The sequence below is a fragment of the Loxodonta africana genome, chromosome 4, assembly GCF_030014295.1.
Source record: "Loxodonta africana isolate mLoxAfr1 chromosome 4, mLoxAfr1.hap2, whole genome shotgun sequence".
Lineage (NCBI taxonomy): Eukaryota > Metazoa > Chordata > Mammalia > Proboscidea > Elephantidae > Loxodonta > Loxodonta africana.
The window spans coordinates 65,472,945-65,489,843 of NC_087345.1; the positions used below are offsets into that span (position 1 = coordinate 65,472,945).

At 40.5% G+C, this 16,899-nt stretch overlaps 1 protein-coding gene across 1 annotated transcript in view; it reads right to left on the bottom strand.

Moving 5' to 3' along the window:
* Positions 1–1,191: 1,191 nt before the first annotated feature.
* The window catches only part of KCNMB4 (potassium calcium-activated channel subfamily M regulatory beta subunit 4), an 87,050-nt gene continuing 71,342 nt past the window's right edge, over positions 1,192–16,899 (bottom strand). Inside the window, exon 3 of the mRNA XM_003405204.4 lies at positions 1,192–4,301. Coding sequence (XP_003405252.1) covers positions 4,133–4,301 — 169 coding nt within the window. The 3' untranslated portion in view covers positions 1,192–4,132. The remainder of the gene's footprint in view (positions 4,302–16,899) is intronic.

The following is a 16,899-nucleotide window of genomic DNA, read 5'->3' on the forward strand; positions in this document are numbered from 1 at the left end:
GAATGGCGAGATTTTGTCTTATGTACTTTGGACATGTTATCAGCAGGGATCAGTCCCTGAGGAAGTACATCACGCTTGGAAGAGGATCCGCAAAAAAGAGGAAGACCCTCAAGGAGATGGATTGATACAGTGGCTGCAACAATGGGCTCCAACACAGCAATGACTATGAGGATGTGCAGGAGCAGGCAGTGTTTTACTCTGTTGTATACAGAGTCACTATGAGTAGGAACTGACTTGAGGGCACCTAACAATAACAACATTCCCATTTAAAAGAGTCCTTGGGTGGTGCAGAGAGTTAAATGCTGGGCTACTAACCAAAAGGTTGGTGGTTTGATCCCACCCAATGGTGCCACAGAAGAAAGGCCTGGTGATCTGGTTCCATAAAGACTACAGCCAAGAAAACCATATGAAACAGTCCTGCTCTGAAACACATGGGGTCTCTATAAGTCAGAATGGAGTCAATGGCAAATGGCTTGGGTTTTTTGGTATTTACATTTATACCCATCGTTTCAGAAGGCTTCAAGGTAGCAGTCATTGAATTGAGGGATAGAGGTATAGACAACCATAAACCAAAACCAAGCCAAACCTGTTGCTGTCAAGTTGATTCCTACTCATGGTGACCCTGCGACCCCATGTTAGAGAGTAGAACTGCTCTGTAGTGTTTTCTTGGCTCTAATCCTTATAGAAGCAGATTTCCAGGACTTTCTTCTGTGGTGCTGCTGGGTGGATTTGAGCTGCCAACGTTTAGGCTAGCAGTTGATCACAAAATATTTGTACCACCCAGGGGCCAACCACAGAGACTGATAAATAAGATTGCTGGCTTAACAACTATAGCCAGAGCAGCTCGTTGGCTGAAAGCAAAGAGACCAGAACCACCTATTATGCTTTTGAGGAATTTATATCTCCAATGTTGTAGTCACCTCCTAGAGGCAGAATGGGCTCCCTACCAAAAATTTGGTTCAGATGGCAAGGTTGATAATGCCACACACACACCAAGAGGGTATGAAAATGATTTATTACTGACATAATTTATGAGATTTCCTGGAGACAGCAGAGCAAGCTCCCAAGCAGGTCCAAAAATGGCTTGACCAGATTGGCTTTTATTGTGGTTGGGAGTGGGGCTGCGGTGAGGGTTCCTGCATACAGGTCTGTGCTTGTACAGTTTGAACTTCCCATGGGGCCACGGGAGACGGCATCAGGCTTTCTTTTTAGCTTGCCCAGATACAGGGCTTAAGGGAAAGGGGAGTGGTGAGGCTTGTAAGCCGTCAGCAGTCAAACATCAAAAACGGAGTCAAATTCTTCATTACAGCCAAATAAACTACAATCTTGGCCTATAAAAGCTTATATTTGTTCAGTCCCTAAGGCAATTTCTAGATTTACAAAGCTGCACCAGCAGGGAGAGGGCTGCAAAAGCTGTCATGCCCCCAAGAAGTTTCAGATGCAGCCCTGGAGGATAATGGGCAAGAGAGAATTTCCTAGAGGTCAAATGAGGGGTTACAAAGGACAACAGACAAGGAAGTTTCCCCCAGAGAGCAGACTCAAAGTTTAGCCGAAGACCTTATTTCCTGCCAGGACAGGGGATCTTTGCTATCCTGCTCAGCAGACTGTCACCATGGCGTGCACCACTGACTGATGTTCCTCATTCTTGTTACCTACCCTAGTATTCAGTCTCCCTTTCTCCTTTTAGTAATAGAACCTCTCCCCCCAGAGTTTTAGTAGGGCACATCCATCAAGCTAGAGACACATCCCAGCCTTCCTTGAAGCTAGGCATAGATATGTAGTAAGTACTCATAAGTGGAATACGAGCAGAAGTGACCGGTGAAACTTTCTTAAAAGGAAATTGTTCGTTCCCAACTTCTTCTTTTCATGGGCCAGAAAGGGGATGTGCTTCTTTGAGTCACCTTCAATCATGGAGACAAACAACACCCTCAGTAATGAGAGAACAAGGTAGACAAATTCTAGGCCTCTTGATTACCTAGTGCTCGAGACTTCTCAACTACCTGTGGATTGCTACATGAGGAAGAAATAAACTTCTAGCTTACTTGAATCATATTTTGGGGGTCCCTTTGTTAGCCCATTTTGTAACTGATCCAGGAGAAAATTAAAATGCTAAGAACTTCAGCTTCTTTACTATTATGGCCTTGTAAGGCTCCTCTTCTGTTCCTTTTAGGCTTTACCTTTATCCAAGCATGAGTAAGGAGCCTCAAATTTAACTGGCTGTGAGCAAGTAAGACTCAAAACTGCATGTAACCATATGAATTCAGTGTGCTTCTCCTCTTTTCCAAGAATCAATCTACAGAATATAAGGGTGTGTACTCCTTGGGCCTAAATGGAAGGATTACTTAATGTAATTGTACGCGATTCAAACTAACAAATGAAAACTCAGATCAATACATATCAACTACCCTATTTTCTAACACATATGTATTTTTTTTTTTATGTATGTCCATACACCATTAAGTTTTATCTGGTCTCTATAATCATTTGATCATATTTTTTCCAAAAGAAGGTGATGCAAAGATGATGATTTTCTCTGATTTTCAGTTTTGTGTTACTGTGTGCTTCAGAATGGTTGGTTCTGTATGTTGCTAAGACAACTGGGATGCTGCAACAGAAAACTGGGATTGAAGTTAAGGCACTCTAGCTGCCTCAAAGGATGTCATAAATAGTGTGTTCAAGGCCTTTTCACAGTGGCATCTGAAGCACTTGAGTTAGAAAAAAAATGGACTGTATTCACTCAACATCCTTCCAAAGAAGTCTATGACTTTCTCAATTACTTGCATTTTAAAATCATGACAACACTGGTATGTGGACTAAAAGGAAGCCATCATTTAACTAGTGTGTATCTTTTTTAGAATCTTGTAGAAATAACAGAGGGAGCTTATCCTTAAATTCCAATTTTCCTTTAATAGAAGCAGGTCTAGAGGATATCAGAAAAAAGTAAAAAGAAATTAAGTTGTCTGTTGTTCCTCCACTAGAAATTTATCTTTCATTTAAAAAACATTTGATTCTACCTAGTAAGTAAAAACGATATGCTGAACATTCACTGAAACCTGTGACTGATATCTGGAATTTGGTTTTGTGAAGAGACGCAAAAAAGTATGGCTCCATTAACCAACTTTTGGATAAAGGCACAGAAAGCGTCTGCAACCACAGTGTGGAGCTGGGCTGCACTGCCAGGGAGGTCTAAGCAAACGGAACAACTGCAGCAACCTTCCTGTTTTCATACGGATAACATCAAAGCAAGGACAAAGAAAATAAAAGCAGAATGCTTGAACTGATTTTGAATATGCTTTTCTGACCTGATAAATAAATAAAGCATCAACTTAACTAAGCTGAAGAGCGTCCTTCTCACAGACATTCTGTTGCACAGAGATAGGACCCATCAACAATAACATGAACAGATGAGTAAAGGAGCTAGGACAGGCCTTGTCAGAATCATCTCCCTCTGTTAAGAAATAACCTGCTGAGAAATAATGGATAGGCAAAGGCAAGGATGGGAGGTTATGTTTTTCCAGTCTCGGAGGGTCCCTTGATGAAGAGTCGCAGAAGTGACTGGAAACCAAGTTAACAGTGTGAATTCCTTTTTCAAACAGGAGTGCCCAAAGGTACTCTTTAATGATGGAAACTGAGGATTATACAGTGAGGCCCAGACTGCTGCAGGAATCCTCATCTCTAAGAAAAACTTCGATGTAGCAGAATCAAATGAAACTTGGAGGGTTCTTTTTTACTCTGGTATTCTAAGCATTAAAAAAGGAAATTAAAAAAGAACACAGACCATTCTATTTTAATGTTTGTAAGTAACATAAATCATAACGGTTTGTATGCTACACTGTACAAATAATATACTGTACTTTTCCAAAGAAAATTAACTTCGTATAGGGTTTCCTGAAATGGTTACTTCGTACAGCTAAAAGCTTGACCAGTTAGCTACCAATACCACACACAGATTACAATCCAAGAGGTTACAAGTCTTCCAGCTGTGCCTGTTTCTGCTGCCATTGAGGGAGGAGCCTCCCGGAAACCTCTCACGGACCCTTCCATCTCCTGCGCTGGAAACACAGGCTCCGCAGGTGGCCGTGCGCCGATGAGGGCAGCTTCTGTGTCTTGCTTTCCAAAAGCCTACTCCCCTTTAAGAGAACTTGCGCTTCTTCATGGCTTCCGCCTTGACTGCCAGGCTCTTGGCACAGATGGTCAGGACCACAATGAGAACGCCCACCACAAATGTCACCAGGGGCCAAAGGAAGCAATGCAGGAGGACAATCTCATCATGCGTGCGATGCAGGAGCACGTCATCTGGTCTGCAAGACAGTGAAAAAGATGAAAGAAAGGTCAATCGCCTTGGCATGGCATCGACGACTCTTTAAGACCTGGGATCAGATTTGCTTTTCAGCCCAAAGGGGATATCATCCCAGAAATTCACCTCCAAGTGAAGACCTCACTCTGACTGTAAATACAGTAATCTGTGCTTTAAACCCATCACAAAATGTTTTGAGCTTTGAATCAAGTAATGGCGCAAATTTGCATGTATTTATAATGTAATTTACATGCTTCAAAATGTCAAACGTTTTGTTGTTGTTGCATGCTACTGAGTTGATTCCAACTCATAGCAACCCTATGCCCCATAAGGTTTTCTAGTCTATAATCTTTACAGGGGAAGATCACCAGGTTTTTTCTCCCACAGAGCTGCTGGTGGGTTTGAACCGCCGGCCTTTCAGTTAGCAGCAGAGTGCCTAACCACTGAACCACCAGGGCTCCTGTCAAACACGTAGTGATGTCTTATGCTATTGATTCCCTTCATTCTAAGGCTCTTGACATAGTCTACTTTCTCACTCATTCTTTAATGTCCACTAGCCAACGCTGGTTCAAGCAGTCTAAAAATTACTGATGGGCAAGCATTCTCAAGCAAACTCAACCTAAACCTCAGCACTTAGGTGGTGTCCAAATGATCTTAATTCAGAAAAAAAGTAAATGTACCCTTTGAATTTAGCCGTAGAAAGACAGTGTAACCCTCAGGTTAGCTTCACCATGTCAATTATTAAAAAAAAAATAATAAGCAGACAAGTGAATGGGTGAATTTAATACATTCTTCCAAGCTTCTGGGTTAATCATTCTAAAAGAAAAATCAAACAGACCCCTTTCTTGATAAACCTTGCAAAGTCTTAGCAACACAGTTTTATCTTATCAATGTGGGCCTCTATTTTTCAATTTGGAGTTCTTGGGTGCGCAAATGGTTTATGTGTTCAGCTGTTAATGGAAAGGTTGGAAGTTCTAATCCACACGAGGCACCTAAGTAGAAAGGCCTGGCAATCTACTTCTGAAAAATCAGCCATTGAAAGCCTTATGGAGCACAGGTCTACTTTGATGCACATGGGGCTCCCATGAGTTGATTCAACTCAAAAACCACTGGTTTTATTTTCCAATTTCAGCATTGGTCTCATTCATAGAAAGTGAAGATAAGATGCACTCCACAAGCCACAGTATTCTCATCTTTAGTCATCAAAAAGAGAGCCCAAGAATTTAATTTTTAATCAGTCGGTTTACATCTTGCAAGATATTTCCACTTCACCCACTGGGAGGTTTGTTCTGTTACTAGAGCAGCAGTGCTTCCTCTAGAAAAGGAAGAAAATAATTACTCCAATTGCCCTCAAGAACATCAACAGCTTTGGAGTACCAGGGCAATCAGTGCCTTTAACAGACAGGCCCTTTCCCGAGAAGCTCTCTTTAGTTATAGCTGTCATAACTCAGGACCTATTTTCCCAGAAGACTGACAAAGGATGTTGGGTATTTTTCCTCTACCTATCGTGGAGCCATCTTGTGACATGAACAAAAACAGTTTCTGCAGACTAGCTTTGAAATTATATAATCCCTGCCTTTTGTGCTTTTGTTTTGCTTTTTTGCATAATATTTCAATTTTTGCACATAAAGGATTTTGCATTGAGATTTAATTCCATTATTACAATTAAAATTTGTACTAAATGAATGCAGTCACTGTAATGGTTAAGCAAGTCATCCCAGCTTGCAAAGATCACTCCTTTTTCTGAGTCCCCGTAGCAACACAGTCTTCAAGGCTTGTATTGCCATTAATATATATGTATATACTAATATACATATCCTTTTTTCCCTTAAGGGCCCTCAAAGGCTGTGACTTTGTCATTGCCTGTTATTCCACACGTTGTTGTTGTTAATGTTGAGTTGGTGACTCCATGTATAAAGAACAAAACATTGCCTGGACCTGTACCACCGTTATGATCACTGGTATGCTTGAGTCCACTGTTGCAGTCATTATGTCAATCCATCTCATTGAGGCTTTGCCTTGCCGTCACCGGCCCTCCACTTTATATCCACTGCTATTGAGTTGATTCCAACTCATAGCAACTCTTCACTTTACCAAACATGATTATTTTTTTCCCAGTGATTGGTCCCTCCTGATGCCACATCCAAAGTAAGTGAGTCGAGGTCTTGGACAATTTCTTTGATTCCTACAGTTTTCATCGCCTAGTTTTCAGAAGTAGATCACCAGGTCTTTCTTCCTAGTCTGTCTTAGTCTGGAAGCTCCACTGAAACCTGGGCCCACCATGGTGACCCTGTTGGTATTTGAAATACTGGCAGTATAGCTTCCAAGATCATAACAACGACAACAACAACAAAAAAAAACAAAACTGTTGCTGTCAAGTTGATTCTGACTCATAGCGACCCTCTAAAACAGCGTAGAACTGCCCCATAGCGTTTCCAAGGAATGGCTGGAGGATTCAAACTGCTGACCTTTTGGTTAGCAGCCGAGCTCTTAACCACTGAGTGACCAGGGCCCCTCCAGGATTGCAGCAACACACAAATCACTACAGAATGACAAACTTGACAGATGGGTGGTGGATTCTACACACAGTTGTTGATAGATAACTACTTGCTATTGACAATGATGGGGAAACTGCCCCTGTTCCAGCCTCAATTCTTAGCCATGCAAAATTTCCAGAAACTTCATGCCTTGAGTCTAAAAAAACATAAGCCAATGTCCATAAATAAGACATAGGATAGTCATAATCACAATATACAGTCTTTAAAATTTTGATACCCAGTTATTGCCACATTTCCCGGCTACTCGTGTTCACAACTGTTAGATGCTGCTGCCTAAGTGTGCAAGGGGGAAGGTAACCAGTTGTCTCAGGATGATCTTTTTTCTGTGAAGGACTGCTTTACTCTTCCATAATTTATTGGCACACAAATGAGTCTCGGATTCATCATCAAGAAGGGGGGGGGAGTTTGGAATTTTAAAAACACTAATAAATTTGCATGTGATTTCCATAAGTAATGAGTTCTTCTGCAACAAATTTTCTAGTAAAAATCTCCAGTTTGGATTTTTTTTTGTATTCCTTCTCTAGTCACTATTGTTGATGTTGGATTCTCTACCACAAAATTCTACAACTGAGCCAAGAAAACAGCCAGAGGTGAGAGTGGATGAAACCATTATACACATGTTCTGAAAGCCAGTTTAAAGAATACTTACTAAAAAAGAATGTGATTGAAAAGGAGAGGAGGAGAGAATAAATGAAAAATGCTGGACCCAGAAATTTGTTTTATATAGAAACTCTTGCCACTTCCCCCTCGCCCCATCAAAGAGTGAAAGCTTTATTTTAATGTTTCAAATAACAAAGATGAGGTTGTTAACTATGAGCTGTTGTTAGGTGCCAATCTAGCTGATTTTTGACTTGTAGTAGCCCCATGTGACAGAGGAGAACTGCCCCATAGGATTTTCTAAGCTGTAATTTACAGAAGCAGATGGCCAGGTCTTTCTCCCACAGAGCTCTTGGGTAGGTTCCAACTGCCAACATTTTGATTAACAGTTGAATGCTTAACCACTGCACCACGAGGACTTTTAAATTTTCAGTTAGCCATGTTCAGTGTGTAATTGATGCAAAAGCTTTCTTTGAGGTACAGGTATATATATATGTGCACCCATTTCTTTAGAAATAATTCATGTCTGTTTTTATTTCATACAGTTCTAAGATACCCCAACGTCTCTTTCCACAGGAAAAACTTATTTCTCTGCACAGTAATACTGAAGTTCATCATTTAGTTATACGATTCATTGAGAGTATATCTAAATTGTTCCTTGTGTAAATTAAAAGTTTGACTCATTCACATCTGGAGTATTTGTGAGCGGCCATCTAAGATAATCCACTGGTTTCATCCCTTTGGGAGAAAGGGAGAATGAAGAAAACTAAATATAGAAGGACTAATGGACCACAACTACTACAGCCTCCACCAGGCTGAGTCCAGCACAACTAGATGATGCCCAGGTACCACCACTGACTGCTCTGACAAGGATCATAATAGAGGATCCTGGGCAGAGCTGGAGAAAGATGTAGAACAAAATTCTAACTTAAAAAAAAAAACCAAACTTACCCGTCTGACAGAAACTGGAGAAACCCCGAGAGTATGGCACCCTTTAAGCTCATGATGAAGTCATTCCTGAGGTTTACCCTTCATCTAAAGATTGGACAGGCCCATAAAGCAAAATGAGACTAAAGGGGCACACCAGCCTAGGGGCAAGGACTAGAAGGCAGGAGGGGACAGGAAAGCTGGTAATAGGGAACCCAAGGTCAAGAAAGGAGAGTGTTGACATGTCATGGGGCTATTAACCAATGTCATAAAACAATATGTACACTGTTTAATGAGAAGCTAGTTTGTTCTGTAAACCTTCATCTAAAGCACAAAAAAAAAAAAAAAAGTAACCAAATGGAATTTCTATGTGTGAAAATGTAACTGCTGAATTAAAAAAAAAAAAAAAATTGGCTCATTCAAACTGGGCCTTAAGTGCCTAAATTGAAGGCAATCACCTGTCTCAGTTTTCCCTAATTCTATCAGGCAGCTTTCAGGCTGTTTCATCAAAAATTATGTGCAAAGGGGGCTGGACTTGGAATTCAGTTTTCCATAATTATATGGTGGGAACTGAAGAAAAATTTCATTTAAAGTCACTGTTTCCCACATTTGGCAAACTGAATAATGGCATGATCTAGATTTCTGAATGTGATGCAGTGAAATCAGGATAGTGACAAGGATGTGGATGACAAGCAAAAAAGATGATCACCCTGCACTAAAGGGCTTCAAAAAAGGAAGCAGGGAGTTTCTTTTGGGGGTGTAGGAATACTAATGGCAAGCACTTTTAAACCCTGAGGAGGAAATAAGAATTTCATAAAAGAAGAGTAAGAGCTGAGACTACCCCTAGAAATGTTTTCCTAAGGGGTGGTCCTATCCTGAGTCAAGCTTTGAAAATACATTGTAGTAGTAATTTAAAAAAAACAAACAAAAAAACAGCATTTATTAAGTGCTTACTACATGCCAGGTGCTATGCTAGGACATTTAATCTCATTCGTTCCTTAAAATAACCCTTTGCTGGAGGAGTTTTTATTTCCATTTTACCATTGAAGAAAGGTTAGTTAGTTGGTCCAAGACTAACCAAACCAAACCCGTTAACCCAACTCATAGCGACCCTACAGGGCAAGATTACATAACTTAAGTTGAAACCACATCAATATGATTTCTAAGCCTGTACTATTTATCCCTGAGCCAACTTGTCTCAAATTTGACTCATCTAGGGTGCTTGTTGGGATTTTTTTTTTTAATTTTTAAAAAATTTTGTTGCAGTAAATATATACGTAACAAAACATTTGGCATTTCAACAATGTCCACATGGTACAGTTCCATGACATTTATTAGGTTCATCATGATGTCCAACCATCACCCTATCTGTTCCCAAATTACACCATCACCTAGAGTGCTTGTTAAAACGTAGCTTCCTGGGTTCCAACCCCTGATTTTTTGAGAAGCTCCCCAGGTGATTTTCATACATACTACATTTTTAGAGCCTCTACGCAAAGTTTTAATACATTTTAAAAAGTAGTATGAAACCTGAAGCTACTTAGCTGGCTAATTTCGAAATTGCCTGAATCGATCCTTACGGTCATTTTCACGACCTACACGTAGCTTTGCGCAGCACGTACACTGGTAAGAGAGGAGGAGGTTGGTACTGAGGGTAAGGGGGGCCGGTGGGGCGGGGCAGGGCTGGAAATCCAGCCTGTAATGTTACATTTACCCAGAAGGGCTCCCTTTTTCTAATCCATAGAGAGGCACCCCACATACTAGCAGTGGTCCTGGTCAAACCAGATAAAGAGACAACGATTTGGGTTTATCTGCCTCAATACAGAAAATACATTTCCTTTGGCTTTGTTTCACCAACCGAGATATCTTCCAATTTAAAGCACTTGTTGTGTTGGCTAAGAGGGGGAGAAAATTGTGACACCCCCTCCCCCGCTTTTTGAAATGGGATGGGAAATTTAAAAAACTCATCTGAACCAGTCCATGCAGAAATTTGGACTGCATTATGATTTACTAGTATTGCACTGGTTAAGAGCTACAGTTGCTAACCAAAAAGTCGGCAGCTCCTTAGACCCTATTGAGGCAGTTCTACTCTGTTCTACTGGGTCACTATGAGTCAGAATCGACTTGATAGCAAGAGGTTTGGTTTGATTTGGTTTAATATTGCAGGATGGCAACTTAGAGACAAGACAACGCGCTCCAAAATGCTTTCTCCACGAGGTCCTATAGGCAAATAGACAACTTTCTAGATTTACAGTTATCACAAATAGTTCTGGCTTAGCTGAGCAGAGAATTTCCCTTTTCATGTAGGTTGCTAGCAAGTTAAATTTTTGGCCCACTTCCAGGAAGACTCTATAACTTCCTTGTGCCAACTTGACTCTTAATGCCTTGCTTTTTCTTCACATATTTCTAATTTATTTTGTCTTGCCAAATCTGTTAATCTTTAGAGGATCATTAAACTCATCTAAGAATAGGCATAGAGCAAATATCTACATTTACATATCAGGTATCCAATGAACCATGGAAACTTTGGTTGTCGAGCTTTACCCATATTTCTGAGAAATAATATTGCATTATTACAGGAATTAGCATTTCTGTATTTTGATGAAATTTTATTTTAAAAGCTCATAAATGCTTCATCATTATCATCATCAATTAATTCTACAGGCATAATGTCAATCCAACTTGCCAGGCCTCTGGGAGAGAAACATAGCCAAAAAAAAAAAAAAAGGGGCACCACAAATGAAGTTATTTCATCCTCCAAACCTTTTTGGATAGGTGCTCTGTACTCCTGCTCTAAATCTTGTCTATTATTTATAACATGACCTATTTTAAAAAGGAATCTGAAATAGATAAGTACAATAAAATCCTTAAACTAACAGTAAAGACCAACTGCAATGTAATAAGATAGATTAAAAAAATGGAAAACCCAGGCTAAGAAAGCTACTGCCTTAAGCATAAGTAAATTTTATCTCTGAGCATGCTGGCACCCAAAGAAAAAAGAGCTGGGATAAATTACATAGCTGCCATTATATAAGACATGCCAATTCTTCAGAATAAGCTTTTTGTGAAACTTGAAGAGAAATTATTTTGTGTGTATTTTTACATAATCTATACAACACACATAAGCTGGCTAATGATCAAATCATTTTTTTAAATTGTACTTCAGATGAAGGTTTACAGAGCAAACTAACTTTTCATTAAACACATAATACACATATTGTTTTGTCACATTGGTTGCCAGGTTGCCAACCCCATGACATGTCAACACTGTCCCCTTCTTGACCTTAGGTTCCCCATTACCAGCTTTCCTAACCCCTCCAACTTTCTCATCCTTGCCCCTGGGCTGGTGTGCCCATTTAGTCTCTTTTTATTTTATGCACCTGTCTAATCTTTGGCTGAAGGGTGAACCTCAGGAGTGACTTCCTGTCTTAGTTATCTAGTGCTGCTATAACAGAAATACCACAAGTGGATGGCTTTAACAAAGAGAAGTTTATTTTCTCACAGTAAAGTCCAAACTCAGGGTGTCAGCTCCGGGGGAAGGCTTTCTCTCTCTGTTGGCCTTCTCATCAATCTTCCCCCAGACCAGGAGCTTCTCTGCGCACGGATGCCAGGTCCAAAGGACTTGCTCTGCTTCTGGCACTACTTTCTTTGTGGTATTAGGCTCCCAATTCTCTGCTTGCTCCCCTTTTTATCTTTTGAGAGATAAAAGGTAGTGCACATCACACCCCAGGGAAACTTCCTTTACACTGAATCAGGAACGTGACCTTGATAAGGGTGTTATAATCCTACCCTAACCCTCTTTAACATAAAATTACAATCACAAAATGGAGGACAACCACACAATACTGGAAATCATGGCCCAGCCAAACTGACAGGCACATTTTGGGGGGGACGTAATTCAATCCATAACACTTCATTACTGAGCTAAAAGAGTCTCCGGGGGCCATACTCTTGGGGTTCCTCCAGTTTGGCAGACCAGTAAGTTTGGTCTTTTTTTTTTTTTTTTGAGTTAGAATTTTGTTCTACATTTTTCTCTGGCTCTGTCCAGAATCCTCTGTTGTGATTCCTGTCTAGGCAGTTGGTGGTGGCAGCTGGGCACCATCTAGTTGTGCTATACTCAGTCTGGTGGAGGATGTGGTAGTTGTGGTCCATTAGTCCTTTGGACTAATCTTTCCCTTGTGTCTTTGGTTTTCTTCATTCTCCTTGCTCCAGATGGGGTGACACCAGTAGAGTATCTTAGATGGCTGCTCACAAGCTTTTAAGACCCCAGACTCTATTCTCCAAAGTAGAATGTAGAACATTTCCTTTATAAACTGTGTTATGCCAATGGAGCTAGATGTTACTCAAGGCCATGGTCCCCACAGCCCTCAGCCCAGGAATTTGGTCCCTCAGGGAGTTTGGATGTGTCTGTGGAGCCTTCATGACCTTGCTTTGGTCAGGTTGTGCTGGCTTCCCCACTATTGTGTACTGTCTTACCCTTCACCAAAGTTACCATTTATCTACTGTCTATTTAGTGTTTTTCTCTCCCCACCCACCCCTCCCTCGTAACCAACAAAGATTGTTTCTTTTTGTGTGTAAATCTTTTCATGAGTTTTTAGAGTAGTGGTCTCATACAATATTTGTCCTTTTGTGTTTGACATATTTCACTTAGCAAAGTGCCCTCCAGATTCATCCATGTTGTGAGATGCTTCATAGATTCATCATTGTTCTTTATCATTGCATAGTATTTCATTGTGTGTATGTACCATAGTTTGTTTATCCATTATCTGTTGATGGGCATCTAGGCTGTTTCCACCTTTTTGCTATTGTGAATAATGCTGCAACGAACATGGGTGTGTCTATGCCTATTCATGTGATGGCTCTTTTGAGAAGTTTTTGATTCCAAAGTCCCAGATCTTATGAATCAGACTGTCAAGTTTTAAATGGCTTTCCAGGCTATGTTGATAACTACATCTGAGAGCAACTGACTTAAATTATGCTTTTTAAATATCAAATGTATCGGCCTGGTTTTTGACAATAGCTGAAGAGCAAATCATTCAAGACTAACATCACTGAAGTGCATGTGTTCAGTGTTGCTGGTTGGAAGGAGCCTCTGTCAGGTTAGATTCCCAACATGGAGGTGACAAAATAATATTTTATAATGAAAACTAAAGAGCCTGACATGTATTCTTTCCCAGATAAATTTGTCTGCTTCGAGCTGCGTTTCAAGAAGGCTCAGAAAGTTTTCTAAACAAGCATTCAATTGAAATGCCAGAGGTGAAAGAGATGATCACGGCATGGAAGATTTTTACAGGCAGAAATTACTGATCATTGAGATCTACTCTAGAAAAACTTGATGTAGGTTTTTTAGGAAATCAAATCCCACTTCTCTGATACCAACTAAATTGAAGGAATTCAATTCCAATTAAAGTCTATTCAATTCAGTTCTGTTCCACTTTCAACTGGACATGTAATACTTCTTCCTCTGACCCTAACCACCCACAGCTAGGTCAACCTCACGAGTTAAGGGTCCAGGCTTCCAGACTGTCCAGTCTGTTCAAGACTTGATGCCAGCTGCAAGTTTGGGCCTGTTGGCTACAAATTTGGGGAGAGGTGGTTTCACTACTAGGGATGTCAGCCCTAAGCTCATGTCACCCCCCACTTCTGTCCTGCAGGCTCCCACTACTCCTTTGGGTTTAATAATTCTCTAAAAGACTCACAGAGCTCACAGAAGTGCTATATTTATGACTGTAGCAAAAAGGATACAAATGAAGAGACACATAGGGTGAGGTCTGGGAGGGTTTCCAACATGGAGCTACCATGTCTCAGAAAGCAATATACCACCCTCCCATATGCACTAATATCTTTCACCAACCTAGAAGCCCATGGAGCTTCCACGTCCAGAGCTTTTATCTGGGCCTCATTACATAGTCATGATTGATTAAACTCAACCTTCAGTAGGGCTGATAATCAAGAGGTAGTCTTTCTGGCCTGGCCAGCCCGTACCCAAGAGGTACTTTATTAGCATAAACCTTCAAGTGTGGTCTAGAAGCCTCATCATAGACATTTCAATCACTGAGAAAATTTCAAGGTTTTAGAGGTTGTCTCTCAGGAACCAGGGACAAAGGCCAAATTCTTTGGGTAAAATTAAATTCTTTATCCCACAGGGTATTATAAATCTTTTAATCTTTGTCAGGATTCCATGCTATGGGCTTGTCAGAAGGAGACTGAATTAAAATGCACCCCATGTAAACACCTGATTCAATCTACTGGTTAAAGATTTTTTCTACCAAAGGATGTCGAAGATTGGTCTGTTGAAGAGACTGCTACTGCTTCAAGATGAAGAGATGAAAGACATTAAAATGATGAATTTGGTTTTAGCATGATTGAGCTGTCCTTACAGAGTAATTTGCCAATGTGTTTAGATGCTGTTTGAGGCAATCATAAGATATCGCCAAGTGCAGAGAAAAGCACGCTTGTCTTCCAATGTTCTTGAACAGCCAATGTAGAGGCAACATCAAATTATGTGATAAATTTTGGTGGGAATTCAGGGACCAAAACACAGTGATCCTTTACAGTATCCTTTATGATCATTAGTTCTATCACAAGCCCATTTTTTGCCCAGTCAGGTTGGGTTTAGCAATGATATTGTGAGAAGGGCTTTTAAAAGCTTGGAAGGTATTTTGTCAAGATCTTGGGTTTACTCCACAGATGGTTCCTGTCTGTGGATAAAAGGCTGATAATAGATCTATAAATGTTATAAACATCCTAACAGTTTCCTTAACTGTTTTCTCCAATTAGGGGAACTCTAGAGTAAGTAGTAATGGTTAATCGTAAATGAGTTTCTCCTCAAGCTTGCTTATTATACTTGTAGAAAATTAAATACAGCCCAAACCTGCAGTTTCTGGCGAGAAAAATATGAACTCAGCTTTGGCAGAGTATCCAGCGAACAGGCAGGTGTGTTATTTTGGAGTGATAAAGGGTTGAATTAATTATAAATAGGGGTGAATATACTTTAAGTCCACCCTGATGGAAAGACCCAAAGAAGTAAATAGCCTTGCTCAAGTATGTTGCCGTCGTTGTTAGTTGCCGTCAAGTTAATTCTGACTCATGGAGACCCAGTGTAGAACTGCTCCATAGGGTTTTCAAGACTGTAACTTTTTAGAAGCAGATTGTCAGACCTGTCTTCCAAGTTGCCTCTGGGTGCATTTTTTTTTTTTTTAATTTTTATTGTGCTTTGAGTGAAAGTTTACAAATCAAGTCAGTCTCTCATACAAAAATTTATATACATCTTGCTATATATTTCTAGTTGCTCTCCCCCTAATGAAACAGGATACTCCTATTCTCCACCCTGTATTCCTGTGTCCATTCAACCAGCTCCCCTCCAGACAGGAGCTGCCTACATAGTCTCATGTGTCTACTTGAGCCAAGAAGCTCACTCCTCACCAGTATCATTTTCTTATAGTCCAGTCCAAACCCTGTCTGAACAGTTGGATTTGGAAATAGTTCCAGTTTTGGGCTAACAGAAGGTCTGAGGACCTGATCTCCTGGGTCCTTATAGTCTCAGTCAGACCATTAAGTCTGGTCTTTTTAGGAGAATCTGAGGTCTGCATCCCACTGCTCTCCTGCTCCATCAGGGATTCTGTTATATTCCCTGTCAGGGCAGTCATTTGTTGTAGCCAGGCACCATCTAGTCCTTCTGGTCTCAGGCTGATGTAGTCTCTGATTTATGTGACCCTTTCTGCCTCTTGAGTTCATAATTACCTTGTGTCTTTGGCGTTCTTCATTCTCCTTTGCTCCAGGTGGGTTGAGACCAATTGATGCATCTTAGATGGTTGCCTGCCAGTGTTTAAGACCCCAGACGCCACTCACCAAAGTAGGATGCAGAATGGTTTCTTAATAGATTTTATTATGCCAATTGACTTAGATGTCCCCTGAAACCATGGTCCCCAGATTCCCACCCCTGCTACTCTGGCTTTCGAAGCACTCAGTTTATTCAGGAAACTTCTTTGCTTTTTGTTTAGTCCAGTTGTGCTGACCTCTCCTGTACTCTGTGTCTTTCCCTTCACCTAGAACAGTTTTTTTCTACTATTTAATTAGTGAATACCTCTCTCCCTCTCTCCCTCCCCACTCTCGTAACCATCAAAGAATATTTTCTTCTCTGTTTAAACTATTTCTTGAGTTCTTATAATAGAGGTCTCATACAATATTTGTCCTTTTGCAAATGAAATGACTAATTTCACTCAGCATAATGCCTTCCAGGTTCCTCCACGTTAAGAAATATTTCACAGATTCATCATTGTTCTTTCAATGCATAGTATTCCATTGTGTGAATACATCATAATTTATTTATCCACTCATCCACTGATGGGCACCTTGGTTGCTTCCATCTTTTTGCGATTGTAGACAGTACTGCAATGAACATGGGTGTGCACATATCTGTTTGTGTAAAGGCTCTTATTTCTCTAGGATATATTCCAAGGAGTGGGATTACTGGATCGTATGGTAGTTCTATTTCTAGTTTAAGGAAGGGCCAAATCG